This window comes from Primulina tabacum, chromosome 15 (assembly GCF_025594145.1).
Source record: "Primulina tabacum isolate GXHZ01 chromosome 15, ASM2559414v2, whole genome shotgun sequence".
NCBI lineage: Eukaryota > Viridiplantae > Streptophyta > Magnoliopsida > Lamiales > Gesneriaceae > Primulina > Primulina tabacum.
Window position 1 is genome coordinate 30,749,772 of NC_134564.1, and position 22,373 is coordinate 30,772,144.

Genomic DNA, 22,373 nt, shown 5'->3' on the forward strand with positions numbered 1-22,373 from the left:
CTCTTTTTGGTAAAAATTTTCCTCAACTGGATGATGAACCTGACGACTCTGATACCAACTGTAATGCCCCAGATTCGACGACTGTCCTCATTGTACCAAGACGAATCTTTCTAGCGTGGTTATGTATTTACTCACACGCACCCTAGAAAACTTCTGGAGAGGTCACCCATCCCAAAATTCTATCAAGTCAAGTACGTTTAACTTCGGAGTTTTTATGTGATGAGCTACCGAAAAGAAGATGCAACTTCTTGATATGAGTAGTACATATCAAATCTTTTAAGTCATCCTCAACTACATAGTCTCATACCTGAACAGATTCGAAATCCATCTCCTTCCGATGTAAGATCGGTTTATTCATGTTCCTTCCGCCTATAAGCCTGCCAGGAGCTGCTCATTGTCCGTGCAACCTCATAGCACCGGCGATCACCCCCTCCCTCTTTGGCCCCGGGCCTCACACTTCTAATATTAATGAATTTATTAAAATATACAAACATCACTAGATGATAAATTTTTTCATATTAGGTGTATATTTTATATTTTAAATTTGTGTGTTCAAGATTGACTATAAAATTAAAATCACATGTTAAACCAATTAGGATTGCAATTCATTATCTATGTAAACATCCTCAAGTTGTGAAACGATGTGATAAATTTTGTAAAATCAATTGTATGAATCCTAAACGGTTTACACGAGCCGTTTCAAATCGTTGTAATTCAATATATAATTGTTATTATCGTCTTTTGAATATAAATATTTATTATGCATGTTTTTTCATGAATATGTTCAAGCTACTGATAGTTATTTGTTTTCGAATCAATGGAACATATGCACTAGTATTTGTGAAATTTTAAAAGTGTTTAATGATGCTGATGACGAATTATCCGGTATTTATTATCCTACTTATCATTTAGTTTTAACATATTGTTGCAACATTACACGTATTTTTGGTGACCATATTAAATCTAATGATGATGATTTAGTTCAATATATTTAAGCCATGAAAACAAAATGAGAAAAATATTTTTTAGAAATTCCTGAAATATTTTTATGTGCTTTTGTTTTATATCCTACACTTAAATTAGACGATTTACAAGAAATGTTAATATCATATTATGATTCTTTAGACCCGGGTATGGAAATGGTTTCATATATCTCATTGATTTTTTTAGTATTAAAGTAATTTATATGATATTTATAATGAATATAGCACAACATATTGTGGACAAATTGTTCGACATGAAGAAAATCCACTACCACTAATAATATCATTTTTAACCTTACTAAATCATAACTTTTACTAAAGAAATGGACGGAATTCCCACAAAGATCCTCAAGTTCCAGATGGGGATTATTTTTCTAGTACTTTTTATTTTACTGATGCAGACGAGAAAACTTTCGACATATTGCGATAATGGTCACAAAAAAAGAAGAAGCAAATATCCAATTTTGTCTATAATGGCAAATAAAAGCAAATATATTACGAAAGTTTCCAATAAATCACTCATCTCAATAATTATCTCACCCAAACACTCTTACCCCAACATAACACATGATGTTGGTGGTCATCTCTTCCAACTTATTGGAACATGTATCGTCCATGTATTATATATGTATATCAAGAAATAGAGAAAATATATATAATACTTAGGGTAAATTGCTTTACTCCCCTTAGGTTTATAATACTAACAAAGCAATCCAACTATATTTAAATATTACATATACTTCTCTATGTAATATAAACTTGGTATAGGTGTTTGTAATTTTATAAATTTTTGAATTTATTTATTAATTCTTATAGTCATATTTTCTTTTTATATAAATCGAAAGTACTTTTTTATATACAAGTAGTTATAGTGTCTTTAATATTTGGGTGGAAAAAGAAAATGCAACTTTAGAAAAGTTTGTTATGTTTGAATTAAAATAGCTCCAACAATTGCATTTTCGGGTACTATAAAAAATCCGACACCTTATTTAATACATGGCGCTCACCACCAATAAAAAAAGTTGAACCCACTCCAAATTCTAATTTTTTTTTTTACTTGAACCTAACACTCCAATCCAATCACATATCATAATTCCAATAAATTTTAATTACTTCGGTGACAATTTTTTTATTTTTTTTAAAAAAATTCAAAGTAAAAAGTTTATTATTTTTGAATTTGTTACATACAACAGAATAATTCTGATATAATACGTTGAATAATTAACAAAATGAAGAATATAATAAATAACCAATCAGATATGAAATAGCATCAGCTGCAATATTACCTTAATAATCGTGACAGCTGTGTAGGGCTACATTGTATGCATAATAATACAGTAATCACTGCAAAAATTTTGTTCCTCTAATTTTGAATCATGCACAAATTAAGTATGAAGATTTTTTTAGAATTATGACATACAAAAAATTTTATTTTATGTCAAAATGTACTATATCTATACTATATATATTATATTATTAAGTGTGAGACCCTTAGAGTAACTACCTTAGAAGACACCAAAATATTTAATTTCATAATTATCCTTCTTACCTACTACAAGTCTCCTCAAGTCACTTCGTATTTTACATAGAAAAAAATCTAAACAAAACTTCTCTTTTAAACCGAACAACATTTTAAAATTGAAAATAATTTCGTGTTAATTTTTTAGTATTATTTAATCAAATTAAAAATAATAATAACACGTGTGCATATTTTACTAGTATATATAATGGGAAGGTGAAGGAGTCGAGATCAAAGAGAATTGCATTTTTGGGAAGGTAGATATTCCATGCTGTAGATTTTTTACTGATGTTAATCGAACAATTATGTTGCTACTTTATTCTGTAATATGTTGTTTCTTTTGTTTCAGCTGTTATATCTAAGAATTTTGGAATTTAAAGATAGCACTTTACATTTTTAAAAAAATACAAATATCAATTTAAATTGAAATATGTTATAAATCATTATGAAGCATAAAAGTATATATTGATTAATCGATCAATTATATGAGATTTTTTTTTAGATATATAAATAAATCGAGCTCAGTAACTAATTATCATATACTTTTATCATAATATTTTAATTAAGAAATTGAGGAATATATCGTCCAAAAATTTAAAATTACCAAACTTAGTTTCGAATTTTTTTTCTTAATAATTTGGTATATTATGTAGTATGTGTGTGGATGAGATTAACAAGAAATATGACCTTAAATCTCGTGCGAATTACTCGCTTTTGCAATGATATTTTGTAAGTAAGATTACTTGAAAATTCATTTTGAAAAGTAAAATCAAAAAAAGCAATAGTCGCCCTCATGCATGCATGCCTATCTTTTTCTATTACCCGGCTCGTATTGATATTTCTCGTGTTAAATCGATATTTTGATGAAAATGATTAAAAATATGAAAAACAATACAAATAAATCGAATTATTGTAGTAAGACCTAATTTTTAGGTAGCAAGCCAAAATCTAATTTAAGCCAATTTATGCATTGCACAACATTCACGTTTATATTTATGTTATACGATATTCGGATTAATGATTAATTTATATTATTTATACATGTATACAAGCCATATATGAGGTAAGACGTAGGTGTAAATGAATCGAGCTGGTTCTCGAACTTTTCGATCTGATTTGTTAAATATTTGATTTGTATTCGAAGTTATCGAACTCGAATATGTTCAAATTTTTTCAGGCACTCGAACTAAAATTATTTTGTTCGATAGTTCATGTGCTATTTGTGCCATTATATTTTATTAATTTAATATAATTATTTATTAAATACATATTCATTTTGAGGCTTTTGCATTTCAAACTTTCGAACCTCCTTTGTCAAATCTTAATATTCGAGGAATAGTTCGAATAGTTTTAAAATAAGTTCAAACATTTCGAACCGAACTCGAGCAAAAAAAATTTAAAATTTTCGAGCTTTGAAATGAACTCAAATTCGAATATACTTAATTTGATACTTAAATTTTTATTTTTTTAAACTAATATTCGGTTTGATTTCATTTGTTTGCACCTCTGTCAAATGTCCATTTCGAGAAGAGGCCCCAAAAATTTAGCACATTTACGTGGTGGAATTGTCTCCATCTCTCTCTTTCAATTTTATATACATCCCCGAAAAATAACATATATAACTCAACCACCAATGCAACATAATCCATAAAAATTTTATTTTGTTACTTTCTTTCACATTTGAGTTTCTGTCTCCTCTTCGATCTTTCTCGTTAATTTCATACATTTTGAAATTTTTATAAAGATCAGTGACCAAATACTGACACGACGAAGTAAATTTATTCTTACAGGCTCAGTTACAGAGGTTAGGACAGATACCTAAAAAATGTGGAGACTAAAGATTGCTGAGGGAGTTGACAGTCCTTACCTTTACAGCACCAACAATTATGTTGGTCGGCAGACATGGGAGTTCGACATCAATTACGGCACACAGGAGCTCCGTCAAGAAGCGGAGAATGCTCGTTGGCAGTTTTGGGACAACCGGAACCAGGTGAAGCCTAGCAGTGATCTCTTGTGGAGGATTCAGGTTCAATAAAATTTAAACCCAATCTTGTTAACTCATACATGCTAGCACCAAGCAAGGTTCTAGAAAACGTGAAATGTGACGAAGCGTCACGATCAAGCTTCACATGTGATATATCTTGTCTCATATCTTAAAAATTAAATATTTAAAATGAGTTTATAATGAGCAACAATGAGCTTCTATAACAACTTGAGTTTATCATTTTTGTAAAGCGAGGATGAATACGAAGTAGTTGCTATAGGGGCTCATTGTGCAGTCACGCAGGTACACGCCCGGGCTCGGGGCGTGACATAATGGTATCAGAGCCGGTTACGGGCATGGAACACTGAGAAATAAGTGTTATGCGGGGCAAAATGTTACGTGCATGAGAGTCACCTCTTGACCTGTGGGACAAAGTGCTACATGACGGGGAGCCACCTCTTGAACTTGTAGGAGTCACCTCTAGCTAGATTCTCGGCTCTGGTGTATCGAGTGGTCATGCCGCGACGAGGGCGTCGCGTTCTGAAGGAGGAGTGATTGTGATACCTCTTGTCCCACGTTTTAAAATTAAAGATTTAAAATGAGTTTATAATGGGATACAATGAACTTTTATAGCAACTTGAGCTAATCATTTTCGTAAAACGAAGAAGAACGCGAAGTAGTTGCTATAGGGGCCAATAAGTTCACGTGATATTGACTGAATAAATGTGAAACAAATTACTGTAATTTATTGGGGAGTAGTTCCATGACTTAAAAACAAAGTCCCAGCCCCATTAAAGGATATTAGGGAATGCTCGCAAAATATTAGGTCTTTAGAAAATTGATTAAATTAATATAATATTGTGAAGAGGTGAGAAAAAATAAGAAGAAAGTGAAAAATTGAAAAAAAAAGTATTAATTAATGAAGTTAATGGTTAGTAATAAAGCATTAATTATTATATTTTTTTAATGAGCAGTTTCTGTATGAAAAGAATTTCAAACAACAAATTCCTCAAGTGAAGGTTGGAGATGATGAAGACATTACTTATGAGACAACCACCGCCACGCTGCGGAGGGCCGTCCATTTCTTCTCCGCGTTGCAAGCCAGCGACGGCCACTGGCCGGCTGAAAATGCCGGACCCTTGTTTTTTCTCTCACCTCTCGTAAGTCGATCGTCTGTGTCAGTATACGTATTTGGTCACTGATCTTATCCATTTTTCTTACACAATTGTATGAACATCGGCTGATGTTAATAAGCATGCAGGTAATGATCCTTCATATTACAGGTCATCTCAACTCCGTTTTTCCATTAGAACATCGCAAAGAAATTCTCCGCTACATATACTGTCACCAGGTGTGAATTAATATAATGTCCTCTTAACAATAAAACCATAACTCAAATAACACAAACAAATTCATTTTCTTGTTAATTAAATTCATTTCAATCAACAGAATGAAGATGGTGGTTGGGGTCTACACATTGAAGGCCACAGCACTATGTTCAGCACTGCACTCAGTTACATCTGTATGCGTATACTCGGAGAAGGGCCAGATGACGGTGAAAACAACGCATGCGCTAGAGCAAGGAAATGGATACTCGATCATGGAACTGTTAAAGCTATACCTTCCTGGGGAAAAACATGGCTTTCTGTATGTTACATATACACTGTGTTAAATATAAATACCTATAAATTATATATAACTTTTCGAATCTACTTAGGAAAAAGTTTATAATTAAGTTCGGATTTTTTTGTTTGTTTGTAGATACTAGGAGTATTTGATTGGTCTGGAAGCAATCCAGTGTCTCCTGAGTTTTGGCTTCTTCATTCTTTTCTTCCTATATTGCATCCAGGTATATAGACATGCATGCATATCTGCCCATACATAAGAGCTGGGACGGATCTAGGATTTCGACTCTGTGGGGGCCACTTATAAAATACAGACAAGATATTATAAGAGGAAATACAAAAATTCCATCGGTTATATTCAACTAAACATAAACAATACGTTTTTAACAAGAAAATTTCTAACTAAAAGGAATTCGACGTTCCTTAAAATTTTCAAAGTCTTCATTAAAAATAACATCTATACAAATATTTTTAACAATTTCTCTTTGAATAAATATCATCAATGCATCCGAGAGAAAATCATCATTTATTTTGCTCTGAAATCTAGTTTTGACGATATTCATAATTGAAAATGATCGTTCTGTAGTAGTCATAGAAACTGGAAGAGTCAGCAGACTCAGCATTTGATAGTAGAAAAAGCTTTTCATATGTGATAAGTTTAAAAGTAATAAAGTATTTAAAAAAATAAAAGCAAATCAATTATTAAAAAGGAAAAAAAAAAACCTAGGATTCGAACCTAGGTCTACTGGTACTGAAAATTTACCTTGCCATGGAGATACATGTTCTTTAATTTATTGTGGTGGACGAATATATATATATATACATATATAATATCAACTAATTAAAAAATAATTGGGGGGGAGGCGTGGCCCACGTTGGCCCTAACGTAAATCCGCCCCTGCATAAGAGTGTATATATATTATATACACATATATAAATGAAAAATTACAATTTTGGTCATTTAACATGCCTATTGTTTTTTTTAGTCTTGCATGTACGCGTCAAATTGCAGTATTAGACCAATAAGTTGGTCCTTGTTTTCATTTATAATCCTTTTTAATCCGAGTTATAATGTAACACAGAAAATGATAACTTGGAGTCGGAAATTGTTGATATCTCCGATGCTACATCAATGTTCCGATGAAAAAAAAAACTGAAAGTGAAAAACAATGATCAATTTTTGGACCACGGCTGCAATTGATGATTTACACGATTAAAAATGAAAATTTAATGTGGGGGCACGTGCTCCTGATTAATCTTTAATGACAAAACAACCAGGATTTATTAATGTAAATAGCGAAAGCGATTAAAAATTTTCCTTTTGGGCCAATAGAAATTTCGACATGACCTTCCCGTAAGTAGGACATCCCAAAAATTTCCAAACAACACAAACAACATTTATATACTCGAAATAAAGTCATAACATCAATTCACAACCCTATAGCCGCACTGGCCAGGACTAAACACATATAGAGCCGGCAAGGCTCGATCACACAATTATCAATACAAAACATCGTAAAAATAACAGTACAGCTACACGGGGCATCTCCCCGGTAAATGTATAACTCCATAATATAGTATATATATATCTGGGAACTCTCAAACGTGACTCGACGACTGGGCACCACTACCTGACGCTCCACCAGACGCGTCAAATCCTCCTGGATAACCTGCTATGGCATCAAAAACAACCACATCATAAAAAGAAACGAGGGTTCGGGCCCCAGTACGACGAACCAGTAATATTACGACAAATATAACTGACATGAAATAAAATCAAGTAAAATGCAATGAAATGTAATGCAATGCGTGTCGATAACAACAAAATAATGGATACCAAAGCGGAGTCCAAATGAAACGCATCAGCAACAGTAACAGTGGCCACCCGTGCCAGGACATGCAACAACGTAATATCATGCCGCCGCTCATCCATGCACGTAGCATCGAGGGTACGGGAGCGACTCGCTCAGCCCTCATGCAAGTCACCAGGAGTGCTAATCCTACCCACCCACTCCATCGATGACGCAACAACTCGATAGATCAATATCAATAGCAATCAAAGGAGTCAAGGCTCGAAATGCTATGCCACAATAATATCAACTCAAATAAATGCGAGAATGCAATCACGTATTCACAGAAACACATAAGGCACGCCACAACTCATTACAAAGTACTTAACGTCATTTCACATCATATAGACGTCATAATAAAACAGTTCATGCGTACCCCAACTGACTTTAATTTACCACAAAATATCTTAAATCCTCAAGAAAGTCCGGTAAATGCCAACTCAGACAAATCACCTGAATATTAATTTAAATGGTCTTATCATCATATAAAAATTTCAGAACCATTTAAATTCACTAAAAATCCAATTTCAACAATTTAGGCATTTTAAATTTCTAAATTCTTAATATTCGACTAAAATACCTAAAATCAATTATTTCTATTTTATCGTCGCAAAATATTCTTTTTTAGCTTTAAATGACGCTAAACTAATACTTATGCGACTGCGATAAATTCTAGGTTCACCAGATTATACCTCCAACTTGCACAATTCCGGAACCTACAACAATAACCCAATAATTAATTATTGGAACTCAAATAAATCAAAATACCCAAAATTCGAAACCCTAAAATCTGAATTATACCTCTAAAAGTTTCGAATCTTGTTCTACGCTTCGAATTCGAGCTTTAAACAACAGAATCTAATGTTTCCTCCCGATTTTCCGGCGAAATTAGGCGGCGGTCTCCGACGGGTTTACGAGAATCGCGATTTTTCTTAGCAAGGGTGGTATCAATGGATAGCTCTCATCGAGAGGATTCCGAAACTATGCTTATTTTCGAAAATCGATGACCGACGGTGGAGTTACGGGCGGTCAAAGGCGAAAGAAAATTGTTTGACAAAGAATGAAATGTTTCGGCAGAGGGGAGAGAGAAAACGAAGATTCTCGTTTTTTTTTTAACTTAATTATATATTATTTTAACTTAATCCAATTGGGCTGGTCTGGGCCTTGAGACTTTTGGGCTCTCACATTCTCCCCTACTAATAAAAGATTTCGTCCTCGAAATCTAGTATACACAATTTATACAAAAGTGGTTTACAAACATTTACCACTGATAGTACATAGGGAAATCAGAATACATTGAATAATTTATTACATTTTCAAACAAATAATGCCAATCCTGACGCATCTTAGCCTCTAATTCCCATGTTGCTTCTTCTCTCCCATGTCTACTCCACTGCACCATAACCAGTGGAATCGTCTTATTCCTAAGTTTCTTTTCTTTACGATCAAGAATTTGAACTGGATGCTCAACATAGCTAAGGGAACTATCCAACTCCACCTCATCAGTCCTCAAGACATGAGAAGGATCCGGCTCGTACTTTCGTAACATAGATACATGAAACACATCATGTATCGCAGACAAACTCTGTGGTAAGTCCAAACGATAAGCCAAAGTGCCAATCCTCTCAACAATCGCATATGGACCAATATAACGCGGAGCTAGCTTCCCTTTGCGCCCAAATCTCATAGTACCACGAAACGGTGATACTTTCAAGAAAACCTGATCGTCAACCTTAAATTCTAAAGGCCTACTCCTTTTATTAGCATAGCTGGCTTGACGATCCTGTGCTGCTTTCATTCTTTTTCTAATCATTTCAACCTTCTCTTTCATTTCTTGTATAAATTCTGGCATTGACATCTGTCTTTCTCCTACATCTTCCCAGCATATCGGAGATCTACATTTTCTACCGTACAAGGCTTCAAATGGTGCCATTCCGATGGTTGCTTGGAAGCTGTTATTGTAAGAGAACTCAACAAGTGACAATGATTCCTGCCAACCACCCCTGAAATCCATCACGACTGCTCGCAACATGTCCTCGAGTGTCTGAATGGTCCTCTCAGACTGACCATCTGTCTTTGGGTGATATGCAGTACCCATCGCCAACTTTGAACCCAATGCTGATTGCAAACTACCCCAAAACTTCGAAGAAAACCTGGGATCACGATCTGACACTATGGTTACAGGCACACCATGCAATCTCACCACATGATCGATGTACATTTTTGCCATTTTCTTATAAGTACAAGTACGATCATAAGGAATAAAATGGGCTGATTTAGACAATCTATCAACAATCACCCAAATCGCATCACAACCACGATTAGAACGAGGTAGGTGTGTCACAAAATCCATAGCAATGTGCTCCCAATTTCACTGTGGCACTTCAAGACTATGTAACATACCACCAGGTCTCATTCTCTCAGCTTTAACCTGTTGGCACGTCAAACATCTAGCCACAAAGTCAGAAATCTCTTTCTTCATACCTTCCCACCAGTAATGGGATTTCAAGATATGATACATCTTTCTGATTCCAGGATGAACACTGTGTCGACTACAATGAGCTTCTCGAAGTATAGCTTCTTTTAAGTCTATCAAATTTGGAACCACAAGTCTACCATTATAGCGTAGACATCCATCAGAAGCAACACTGAACTTGTCTGATTGACCTGTCTGAGTAAATTCTATCAATCTATGAACATGTGGATCAGTTCTCTGTGCTGCTTTGATTTTAGAAACAATTTGTGGTTCAACTTGTATAGATGAAACTATAAAGTAGTCACCCTTAGACTGATAAGTCCATCCTGAAGTTCCCAAATGCTCATGAACCTTTGAAATAGTCAAAGATGCCAACATTTTAGGCTGAACCTTTCTGTTCAAAGCATCTGCAACTTGATTCATTCGCCCTGGTTGGTACTGAATCTCACAATCAAAGTCCTTAAGTAATTCCAACCATCGACGCTGTCTCATATTCAAGTCGGACTGTGTGAAAAGATACTTCAGACTCTTGTGATCAGAATAAATCAAAAACTGTTCTCCGTACAGATAATGACGCCATATCTTCAATGCAAACACAATGGCAGCTAACTCCAAATCATGAACTGGATATCGAGTCTCATGTGGCTTCAACTGACGAGATGCATACGCAATCACTCGTCCATTTTGCATCAAAACACAACCAAGTCCATTTAAGGAAGCATCTGTACAGACAACAAATCCACCTGAGCCTGAAGGCAAAGCTAGCACTGGAGATGTGGTCAATTTTTCTTTCAAAGTCCGAAAACTAGACTCACATTCTGCAGTCCATATAAAACGTCGATCTTTCTGTGTCAACTGGGTCATAGGCCTAGCTATTCTAGAAAATTCCTCAATGAAACGCCTATAGTACCCAGCTAATCCCAAAAAGCTTCGAATCTCAGACACATTGGTTGGTTTAGGCCAATTGATAACAGCTTCAACTTTACTAGGATCAAGAGATACTCCTTGTGCAGATATAACATGGCCTAAAAATAAAACTCTGTCCAACCAAAACTCACACTTAGAAAATTTGGCATACAATTGCGCTTCTCTGAGTGTTTGGAGAACTAATTTCAAATGTTCTTCGTGTTGTTTCTTTGATCTGGAATAAATCAAGATGTCATCAATAAAGACGATAAAAAATTTATCTATGAATTCCTGGAACACACGATTCATTAAATCCATAAAAACCGCTGGAGCATTAGTCAAACCAAACGGCACGACTAGGAATTCATAGTGTCCATAACGTGTCCGAAATGCTGTCTTAGAAACATCTTCCTCTCGGACTCTAATCTGATGGTATCCGGAACGAAGATCAATCTTGGAATACACAGAACTACCCTGCAACTGATCAAACAAGTCGTCAATACGCGGCAAAGGATACTTATTCTTCACAGTAGCCCGGTTTAACTGCCGATAATCGACGCACATTCTCATCGTTCCGTCTTTCTTCTTTACAAACAATACTGGAGCTCCCCAGGGCGACATACTGGGTCTGATATAGCCTTTCTCCAGTAAATCATGTAGTTGTTCCTTGAGTTCTTTCAACTCTGTTGGAGCTAAACGATATGGTGCTCTAGAAATAGGATTTGTCCCTGGCATTAATTCAATGCTAAGATCTATTTCCCTTTGAGGCGGAAAGCCTGGAATCTCATCAGGAAATACATCTGGAAAATCCTTGACAACGGGAATGTCTGAAACTTTCAATCGTTCTTCCCGTGTTGCATCAAGAGCATAGATCAAAAATCCTTCATTGCCGATTGACAACAACCTGAACATTTCCATTGTAGATACTAATGGAATTCGAGACTGTGAATCATAACCATAAAAATTCCATTTGCTGCCATAATACGGTCTAAATCTGACAACTCCATGGAAACAATCCACAGTAGCTCGATAATTCGTCAACACATCCATACCCAGAATACAGTCAAAATCAGTCATGGCTAATTTGATTAGATTTGTTATCATAATATTACCCTCAAATCTAATCACACAGTTCAAAACTATCTCACGGGACATCAAATATACACCGGAAGGAGTAGCAACTGACATAGTATCCAACAAAGAAATAGTAGCAATCTCATGCTTATCAACAAATGCAGCAGATAAAAATGAATGAGATGCTCCTGTGTCTATCAATATGCGTGCAGGATAATCAAAAACATAACAAATACCTGCAATCACTCCTCCTGGTGCATCCTGAGCCTGGTCCTGAGTCAAAGCATGGACTTGGGCTTGCTGTGGCCCTGGAAATGGCTGCTGAATAGGACCTCTGGGAGGTGGGTAACTGGACTGCTGAAATGATGGAATAGGAGCATATGGTCTAAAGACTGGTCCACGGGGAACTTGACCAAGCTGCTGTGGCTGGAACTGCTGTCTCCCTGCATTAGAACATACCCTGGCGTAATGTCCAACCTGACCAAAATTATGACAAGTCCCCTGAACTCCTACACATTGGGAACTAAAATGTCGACCACCACATCGATCACAATGCACAGTGCTAGACGACCCAACAGAACCTCCCCCTCGTGCACTGCCTGAACTGGAAGAGCTGGATTGAGACTTCTTCTTGAATTGCTTTCCTTTTACTTTGTACCTCAGCTGTTTGGGTTGTTGGTATGACTGTACAGGCTGATATGTAGGTAAATCCACTGGCATTGACATACTACTTCCAGATCCCTGAGAAACAGATGATGGACCTGGTTGTGGGTCTCCTCTGAGCAAACTTGCTTCAATTTTCTTCGCCTTTTCCACTGCTTGAATATACGTATTAGGCGATCCAGTCATTACCAAAGTATGAACAGTCCGCTGCAACCCGTGCAGAAAACGTGATAGTTTAGCCTGATCATTCCTGGCAACATGTGGAACATAGGGCAAAAGAGCAGAAAACTGTGAAGCATATTCCACCACTGATTTGTTTCCCTGCACCAACTGATTGAACTCTTCTTCTTTAGCAGCATAATATGATGGTGGTGCATATTCTTGGGTAAAGTGAGCACGAAAAGCATCCCAAGTAATAATTTCACCAGAGTCCTTCATTGCTTCCTCTGTGGCTTCCCACCAGAGTTGTGCTCGGTCTTTAAGTTGGTAGATGGCAAGCTTCAATTTAATATCTTGGGAATACTCCAACAAATTAAACAGATGATTTATACTTTTCAGTCAGCCTGCTGCTTTTTCTCCGCTCTCATTGCCAAAGAATTTTGGATGACGTAATTCTTGAAACTGAGAAATCATTAACTGCATTCCTCCAACTTTCTGTGTCAGCTGTTCCACTTCTCGCTCAATCTCTACCTGTCTAGCTCCAGGTCTTTCAGGTCGAGGAGGTTCTTGGTTAGCTTCTTTTTCAACATTTTGAGCGACTTGTCCTCGAGGTCGACCACGTCTACCTCTAATGATATCTGCAAGTCCTCGAACATTTTGCGCCTCAGATTCTTGCGCTATTTCTTTTCCTTTTCTACCTCTTCCTCCAGGTGCCATTCTGCAAGACACGAGGATTAAATCCACAGGCAGATAACCGGTAAAAGAAAGTTGTAGGCAATTTCGAAATTACATACTATGCCTAATCAGCTAGTCATTCTAACGCATGTAAATTCAAGCAAATCACAACAAATAATTCAAATAAGAGCAAATAGTCAAACACATGCACAATCATGTTATTTGTGTCTAGACTCAAGTGCCCTAGACTCTAATTCGAGCATATCCCAGATACGCTCTGATACCAACTGTGGGGGCCCGTGCTCCTGATTAATCTTTAATGACAAAACAACCAGGATTTATTAATGTAAACAGCGAAAGCGATTAAAAATTTTCCTTTTGGGCCAATAGAAATTTCGACATGATCTTCCCGTAAGTAGGACATCCCAAAAATTTCCAAACAACACAAACAACATTTATATACTCGAAATAAAGTCATAACATCAATTCACAACCCTATAGCCGCACTGGCTAGGACTAAACACATATAGAGCCGGCAAGGCTCGATCACACAACTATCAATACAAAACATCGTAAAAATAACAGTACAGCTACACGGGGCATCTCCCCGGTAAATGTATAACTCCATAATATAGTATATATATATCTGGGAACTCTCAAACGTGACTCGACGACTGGGACCACTACCTGACGCTCCACCAGACGCGTCAAATCCTCCTGGATAACCTGCTATGGCATCAAAAACAACCACATCATAAAAAGAAACGAGGGGTCGGGCCCCAGTACGACGAACCAGTAATATTACGACAAATATAACTGACATGAAATAAAATCAAGTAAAATGCAATGAAATGCAATGCAATGCGTGTCGATAACAACAAAATAATGGATACCAAAGCGGAGTCCAAATGAAACGCATCAGCAACAGTAACAGTGGCCACCCGTGTCAGGACCTGCATCAACGTAATATCATGCCGCCGCTCATCCATGCACGTAGCATCGAGGGTACGGGAGCGACCCGCTCAGCCCTCATGCAAGTCACCAGGAGTGCTAATCCTACCCACCCACTCCATCGATGACGCAACAACTCGATAGATCAATATCAATAGCAATCAAAGGAGTCAAGGCTCGAAATGCTATGCCACAATAGTATCAACTCAAATAAATGCGAGAATGCAATCACGTATTCACAGAAACACATAAGGCACGCCACAACTCATTACAAAGTACTTAACGTCATTTCACATCATATAGACGTCATAATAAAACAGTTCATGCGTACCTCAACTGACTTTAATTTACCACAAAATATCTTAAATCCTCAAGAAAGTCCGGTAATGCCAACTCAGACAAATCACCTGAATATTAATTTAAATGGTCTTATTATCATATAAAAATTTCAGAACCATTTAAATTCACTAAAAATCAAATTTCAACAATTTAGGCATTTTAAATTTCTAAATTCTTAATATTCGACTAAAATACCTAAAATCAATTATTTCTATTTTATCATCGCAAAATATTCTTTTTTAACTTTAAATGACGCTAAACTAATATTTATGCGACTGCGATAAATTCTAGGTTCACCAGATTATACCTCCAACTTGCACAATTCCGGAACCTACAACAATAACCCAATAATTAATTGTTGGAACTCAAATAAATCAAAATACCCAAAATTCGAAACCCTAAAATCTGAATTATACCTCTAAAAGTTTCGAATCTTGTTCTACGCTTCGAATTCGAGCTTTAAACAAGAATCTAATGTTTCCTCCCGATTTTCCGACGAAATTAGGCGGCGGTCTCCGACGGGTTTACGGGAATCGCGATTTTTCTTAGCAAGGGTGGTATCAATGGATAGCTCTCATCGAGAGGATTCCGAAACTATGCTTATTTTCGAAAATCGATGACTGACGGTGGAGTTACGGGCGGTCAAAGGCGGAAGAAAATTGTTTGACAAAGAATGAAATGTTTCGGCAGAGGGGAGAGAGAAAACGAAGATTCTCGTTTTTTTTTTTTTACTTAATTATATATTATTTTAACTTAATCCAATTGGGCTGGTCTGGGCCTTTTGACTTTTGGGCTCTCACATTTAATTTCCCAAATATATATCTCATTAATACTCATTATGTGATGATTTTTCCAAACTGAAACGCATGCAGCAAAAATGTGGTGCTATTGCCGAATGGTATACATGCCAATGTCATATTTATATGGCAAGAGATTTGTGGGGCCGATCACTCCTCTCATTTTACAGTTAAGAGAAGAATTATATGATCAGCCCTATGAACAAATCAACTGGAGAAGTACACGACATCGGTGTGCAAAGGTGAATAACTGATCAACCGTACATGCCTGCCCTTTCTTTCGCTTAAAAAGAGCTTGTAAAATTAAAACTTGAATGCAGGAGGATCTGTATTATCCTCACCCACTAATACAAGATCTGATATGGGATTGCTGTTACTTGTTTGTCGAGCCTTTGTTGACTCGTTGGCCTTTCAACAAGTTAAGAGAAAAGGCTCTCCAAGTTGCTATAAAGCACATCCATTATGAAGATGAAAATAGCAGGTATATCACTATCGGATGTGTTGAAAAAGTGTTGTGTATGTTGGCTTGTTGGGTTGAGGATCCAAATGGAGACTACTTCAAGAAACATCTAGCTAGAATCCCTGACTACATATGGGTTGCTGAAGATGGCATGAAAATGCAGGTGCTTCAGTAATTTTCTAAGCACCAAACTTAGTATTTTCAAAATTTTAAATTGATAGATATCTTCTTTAAAAAAAATGTGGATTTTGAACTTCAGAGTTTCGGAAGTCAAGAATGGGATACTGGTTTAGCAATTCAAGCATTGTTAGCTAGCAATTTGAATGACGAAATAGGTGAGACTTTAAAGAAAGGACACGACTACATAAAAAAATCACAGGTACTTGTAGTTCCAGTTGAGTTTTTCCTTGCAAAAAAGGCTATTGGTTTGGTTGATATGGGATACTGACATTGAACCTGCAGCTTAAAGAGGATCCTTCGGGTGACTTTAAAAGCATGTACCGCCATATTTCTAAAGGGGCGTGGACTTTTTCGGATCAAGATCAAGGATGGCAAGTATCAGACTGTACTGCTGAAGCATTGAAGGTATACGTCCATGTTCATAAAGAAAAAGATAGATTCCTGTAAACTAAGTGCTTATTTATATAACATTTTTCTTGGTATTGGTTTTTCAGTGTTGCCTTCTGTTCTCTATGATGCCTCCGGAAATTGTTGGAGAACAAATGGAAGCTCAAGGACTGTACAATGCTGTGAACATCTTGATTTCTTTGCAGAGCAAAAACGGTGGCTTACCTGCATGGGAGCCTGCAGGAGCCTCAGACTGGTTGGAGGTTTATATTCTTCAGTAAAACAAGATATCATCTTTAAAAAAACATGCGTTTTGCATGTGATCAATTCTATTGATTCCTTGCACTTAAACCTCAGTAATTTTTTTCCCTCTATTCAACAGGTGCTCAACCCTTTCGAGTTCTTCGCTGACATTGTTATCGAGCATGAGTAAGATTCATCTTACTCCCATGAGCCCTTTTAAATTTTTTAGGTAACTCATGCTTGATTTCAAAATATAATTTTAATGAGATATTTGGTACATATAGTTATGTTGAGTGCACTTCATCAGCATTGCAAGCCGTTGTTCTGTTCAAAAGGTTGCATCCTGCGCACCGGAAGAATGAAATAGAGAACTTCATTACCAAGGCTGTCGGATACCTTGAAGATGTTCAAAGGCCTGATGGATCATGGTATACATTTTTCATCTGTTCAATTATAATTATGTCAAAAGTGATGGGATATCACATAAATAAACGAGATAACATCGCAACAAAACATCATAAATAATATCAACAATGAATAAGATGAACACCAATATTTATAATGGTACACCCCAAAATTCGATTACGTCTATTCTAAACCTCTCAAGGACATCACTTTTTAATTAATAATTTTTGACTAATCAACACATGTGTTTGTAATTCAAAAATGGTGTTCTTTATATTCAAATTTAGCTTGTTTTGAATTCAAAGATTGCTTGATTATTAAGCAAATCTCCACTCAAGCCCATTTTGTGAATTCGATCAAACTTGCAACAACTCTACAGTATTCCAACTTCCATTTCGGCAATGTCTAGGTCATTATATCATATTTGTTTTTATTGTGTGAATATTTTCAAGCTTTAACAACTTCTTATCCAATACATCTTGTATCCAATGATAGCGAACATCAATATGTTTAGATCTCGGGTGCATTCAAGGATTCTTTCCGAGATGAATTGCACTCTGACAGTCACAAAACAACTTCATGTATTGATCTAGGACAAAACTTAATTCTTTAAAAAACCCTTCCATCCATAACAACTCATTGCATTCCTCGGTTGCTGCAATGAACTCCTCTTCAATGGTTGACAATGCTACACACATTTGCAACTTTGACTGCCATTGCACAGCTCCACCTGCAAATCTTGATAAAATTATTCTTTCTTGAAAATACAATCAAAGTCCCACATTGGAAGATTAAGAGAAAAATCATTAGTTAATAAGCTGGAATGATATATCCATTGGTATGAGGTCTTTTGGGTAAAATCCAAAAGGAAATCCATGAGTGGTGATGCAACCCGGGCGAAATGAACGAGTCGGGTCGGAAACTCTGCCGGGTATACTATCAAAATATTGAAGGAAATATGAGTTGGACGTCTGGATTGAACTTCCTCCCTGAAAAATCCGAGAGATCTGCAAACTAGAAAGTAATCACGTGAATGGGCGCCGGAAGGGTGTCCGGCGTGACCACTCCGATGCTTAAGTCAGAAGAGTACTCAAGCAATAAAACCAATGTAGCTAAGGGATGGCTGTGTGATTGGTGTGGAGAGTGGGAGTAAATGAGCAATAAATGAGAGTATTTGATGTGAGTTAATAGCTCAATCTAGAGTAAATGCAAATAAAGAACCCGGTATTTATAGTAGAGGATGCAATGATGACCTCGTTTTTCGTGTTTGAGCATTAATGATAGTAAGGCGGCTGATTATACCCTATTAGTCTGACATGTCAAATCTTACACTAGTCACGTCCAGCCCACTTGACTTTATCAACAATTAATGTTATTGTCAGAAATAGGTCGGCTGTGCATGCTCTACCAAGTTGGTGTCATTAAATGATTCACTCATATCGAGGTGGCCGAGCAGAATGCCTCTCGAGTAATTACAGAAGAGCTCGGGTATTCCACGTCTCGGAGAAATCATGTCCCGGGTGGTCCAATGTCTCAGCGTATTAATCCATTTTGTCATGCTACCGGCCTGAGAGCATCTCATCCTGGTCCGGGCACCAATCATGGTTATGCTCCACGGCCCGGGAAGTCGCAGGGCCTATCCATGACCCGGGACATCCCGGGGCATCATCATGCTACCGACCTGAGAGCATCCCATCATAGCCCGGACACCAATCATGGATATGCTCCACGGCCCGGGAAGAAAATTTTTAAATCATTTTTACTATATACGTTATTTAATCATGATTGTTTGGTGATTAAATGCTAATCAGAACACAAGCCCCCACAAAATATGTGAGACTGTGAAATTCACGTCGAGTTTCAATGAACAAAACATATAATATTAACATCACTTCTTTCATTTCATCTCCAAATTTGAACTATGATAACAATGACATCAAGCAAATGTTCTTTGGTGGAGTGTTATTGTTAGAGATTTAAGCACATACTTCATGTAGATATAGAATAGATTCAAGTTTAGGAATAATATCAAAATCAAGATCCAAGTTCAACGGGGACCGGGTAATTATCGATACAATCAAGCCATGGATTAGCGTCGCATTCTTGAGCAGAGATTCCCTTGATAGATCTCCAAACTGCGCTATTACATTTGAAACCCGACCCGAATGCGATCTGCCACACACGATTCCCTTTAAAGACCCTACCTTTAGCTTCAATATAAGCCAATTCATACCACAATGAGCTGCTAGACGTGTTTCTGAACCGGTGCAGAGTCATCCTTGATGGCTCCATGTGCCATTCCGTGAGCTGCAGATTCTTCTGGACCGCATCAAGCACTGCCCGTCCGCCCGCATGGATGCAGAAGTGCTCAAAAGCGAGCTTGAAATCGGGTATGTCACCTTAGCGCCCACATGCTTCCTCTTCAGTAAAGTGACCAGAAACATCAGCTGCTCTGTAAATGGTAACACTAGAGGAGCCAATGTGGTTATGTTTGTCTTCAAAGCGTCGCCTGGGACGGCCATCAACTCCCGGTCTAATGAAACCCCCACTGTCCCCTTTTCATCTTCTCTCTAGTAGACACAGTTGTAACTATTGTCGTCCGCGCCTTTGTGGGTTCGAACGATGTGCACAAGCTGATACTTGGAACGTTTCCTGTCTCGGGTTTTGTTCGACAACAGAATGGCAGCACCGCCCATTCGAAAGATGCAGTTGCAGAGTAACACGGAACGGTCGTTTCTGAAATACCAATTGAGGGTTATGTTTTCTGTACTCACCACAGCTGCGTAAGAGTTCGAGTTTGTTTGGAGCAGGTGTTTGGCGAGGTCTAAGGATATAAGCCCAGCGCTGCATCCCATTCCTCCAAGATTTAGGCTTTTGATGTCAGCTCTGAGCTTGTAATGGTTGACAATCATGGAGGAAAAAGATGGGGTTGGATTGAATAAGGTGCAGTTCACTACAAGAATTCCAATATCCTCAGGCCTGACACCTGTCTTCTTGAACAGAGAATCCAATGCACTGAACATGACAGCTTCGGTCTCCAATCGAGCTTCTTTCATCGATAGATTGGGCGGGTGGGACATAATTCCTCTTGGGACATACGTCTCATCGCCAAGTCCAGAACGATGAGATATTCTCTTCTGGAAGTTGATCGACTCTTGTTCGAAATAACCAATATCTTCTGTCAACTTCAAAAACGCATCAACGGACATTTTGCGCTCATTCTCTAGTTTGTAGCATGCAAAATCGACCAGATAGATCGGCCTTGGCCTTTTGGCCCAGTAGATCCCCAACAAGAGAATCAATACATTCGAACCGATCAGAACGGTGGCAGTGTCCAAAAGAAGTGTTTGAGTCATCCATACGTTAGAAAATAGGCTAAATGTCAGGCCGGTGAGCTGTATTGTGGTGGCTATGAGCAAAGGCAGAAGTACGAAGACCAAAAGGAGAGTACCTGCGGGTTGCATGAATAGCTGTAGCCTAATTTCACATATTTCAGCTTCACGGATTTCAAGAAATCAGGCAGTTTTCGCCGAATTTGATAACCATGGAAGAAGAATCCTTGAATTCAACATCCGCCATTAGCCTCTCCTCTTCCATCTCTATGCAATTCACTTCTCCACCTCTCTCCATTGCCGCGTACGTATAAATAATCTGAATTAAGGGTTTTAATCCGAGTAGATAATTAACATAGAGAACTCTTTATTATCGGTAAAAACATGAATATAGCGTAGGTTAGCTACACTGTGAAAAGTCCATTTTATTGGCTTAAGTGTGTGGGAAGTAGAGAGAGATAGCTCAACAACCATCTCAAGCAGAGGAATGGAAAATATTTGAATAATGGTAGAGTGAAAAATCAAAGCAAAATAGCCAATCTGCCAACCAAATAATAGGTAATGTTGTTGACCAAGTGGCCATGTAAGAAATGAAGAGAAGATGAAAGTGCTAGCATTTACTCATCTCTCCATATACTCTGGGACAACATTCACACCCATTGCCACCCCTGGCGGTCGTCTACAAATTTTTTCATCCGTGTCTATTTTTGGCGGGTGCCGAGAGACGATTCCATAGATTTTAGTGAAAACAAAACCCTTTTTTTTCCAATTGAGGGAGGGGTATAGTAGTTCTTGGAGTACCGTTTTTTTGCATCTTGTGAAAGTTTAAAATTATTTGTTTTGATATTCAAAACGTTATTGGGCGACGTATGATTTAAATCATTCATAGGATATTTGGATTTGATTTACATTTGCGTTTAAGAATGCTGAACACTAAACCAGTCCGAGATTATCAGAGTTGGTCCTTCTTGTAATCCCCTACAAACAATCAATTGGAATCAATGACGTTCTTCATTCTTCAATCGTCAAATCTAGTCCAAGATCAAAGACTGCACTTCTCGTATAGATCACAATATAGATTTAAACAAAATTCTACGTTGAGATTCAATGCAGCAGTGGGCGGTGGAGAGACAGCGGCATTGCACGACGGAGTTGTGGTGGTCTCGACCGTGAGGCGGGTGGCCGATTTTGTGAGTTGGAGAGAGCTAAGAAAATCTCTGTGTATATTTTTTATGCTGTGTTGATTGTATGCTATCAACTTTTGATAATACATTTTTATTAAAAATACTCTCTCACAATATTACTAGGATTCTTCAATTTTCATTATTTAAAAATTTTCATATTGTATTTTCCACTTTTGATAAT

At 37.1% G+C, this 22,373-nt stretch overlaps 1 protein-coding gene, 1 long non-coding RNA gene and 1 pseudogene across 4 annotated transcripts; 1 reads left to right on the top strand and 2 right to left on the bottom strand.

Moving 5' to 3' along the window:
• Positions 1 to 4,103: 4,103 nt before the first annotated feature.
• On the top strand, positions 4,104 to 18,932 carry LOC142526492 (beta-amyrin synthase 2-like). 3 transcript variants are annotated; one of them, XM_075630935.1, is made up of 13 exons: positions 4,113 to 4,250; positions 4,293 to 4,528; positions 5,461 to 5,646; positions 5,748 to 5,837; positions 5,936 to 6,133; positions 6,248 to 6,335; positions 16,077 to 16,243; positions 16,322 to 16,624; positions 16,721 to 16,840; positions 16,924 to 17,046; positions 17,136 to 17,291; positions 17,411 to 17,457; positions 17,556 to 18,905. In XM_075630935.1, the coding sequence occupies exons 2-13, from the start codon at positions 4,328 to 4,330 to the stop codon at positions 17,794 to 17,796; spliced, it is 1,920 nt and encodes a 639-aa protein (XP_075487050.1). In that variant the 5' UTR covers positions 4,113 to 4,250; positions 4,293 to 4,327; the 3' UTR covers positions 17,797 to 18,905. The 3 variants fall into 3 exon arrangements, with proteins under 3 accessions (XP_075487051.1, XP_075487050.1, XP_075487049.1); XM_075630936.1 differs by having other exon boundaries at positions 4,104 to 4,492; positions 17,556 to 18,932; XM_075630934.1 differs by having other exon boundaries at positions 4,113 to 4,528; positions 17,556 to 18,904.
• LOC142527680 (uncharacterized) lies at positions 7,487 to 9,006 on the bottom strand. Its single transcript, XR_012815501.1, has 2 exons — positions 8,763 to 9,006; positions 7,487 to 7,781 (listed from the first exon to the last, which is right to left on the bottom strand). It is a non-coding gene; the product is annotated as an uncharacterized LOC142527680 (long non-coding RNA).
• Positions 18,933 to 19,005: 73 nt separating the features above from the next.
• LOC142526493 (3-ketoacyl-CoA synthase 1-like) lies at positions 19,006 to 22,167 on the bottom strand (annotated as a pseudogene).
• Between the last annotated feature and the right edge of the window lie 206 nt (positions 22,168 to 22,373).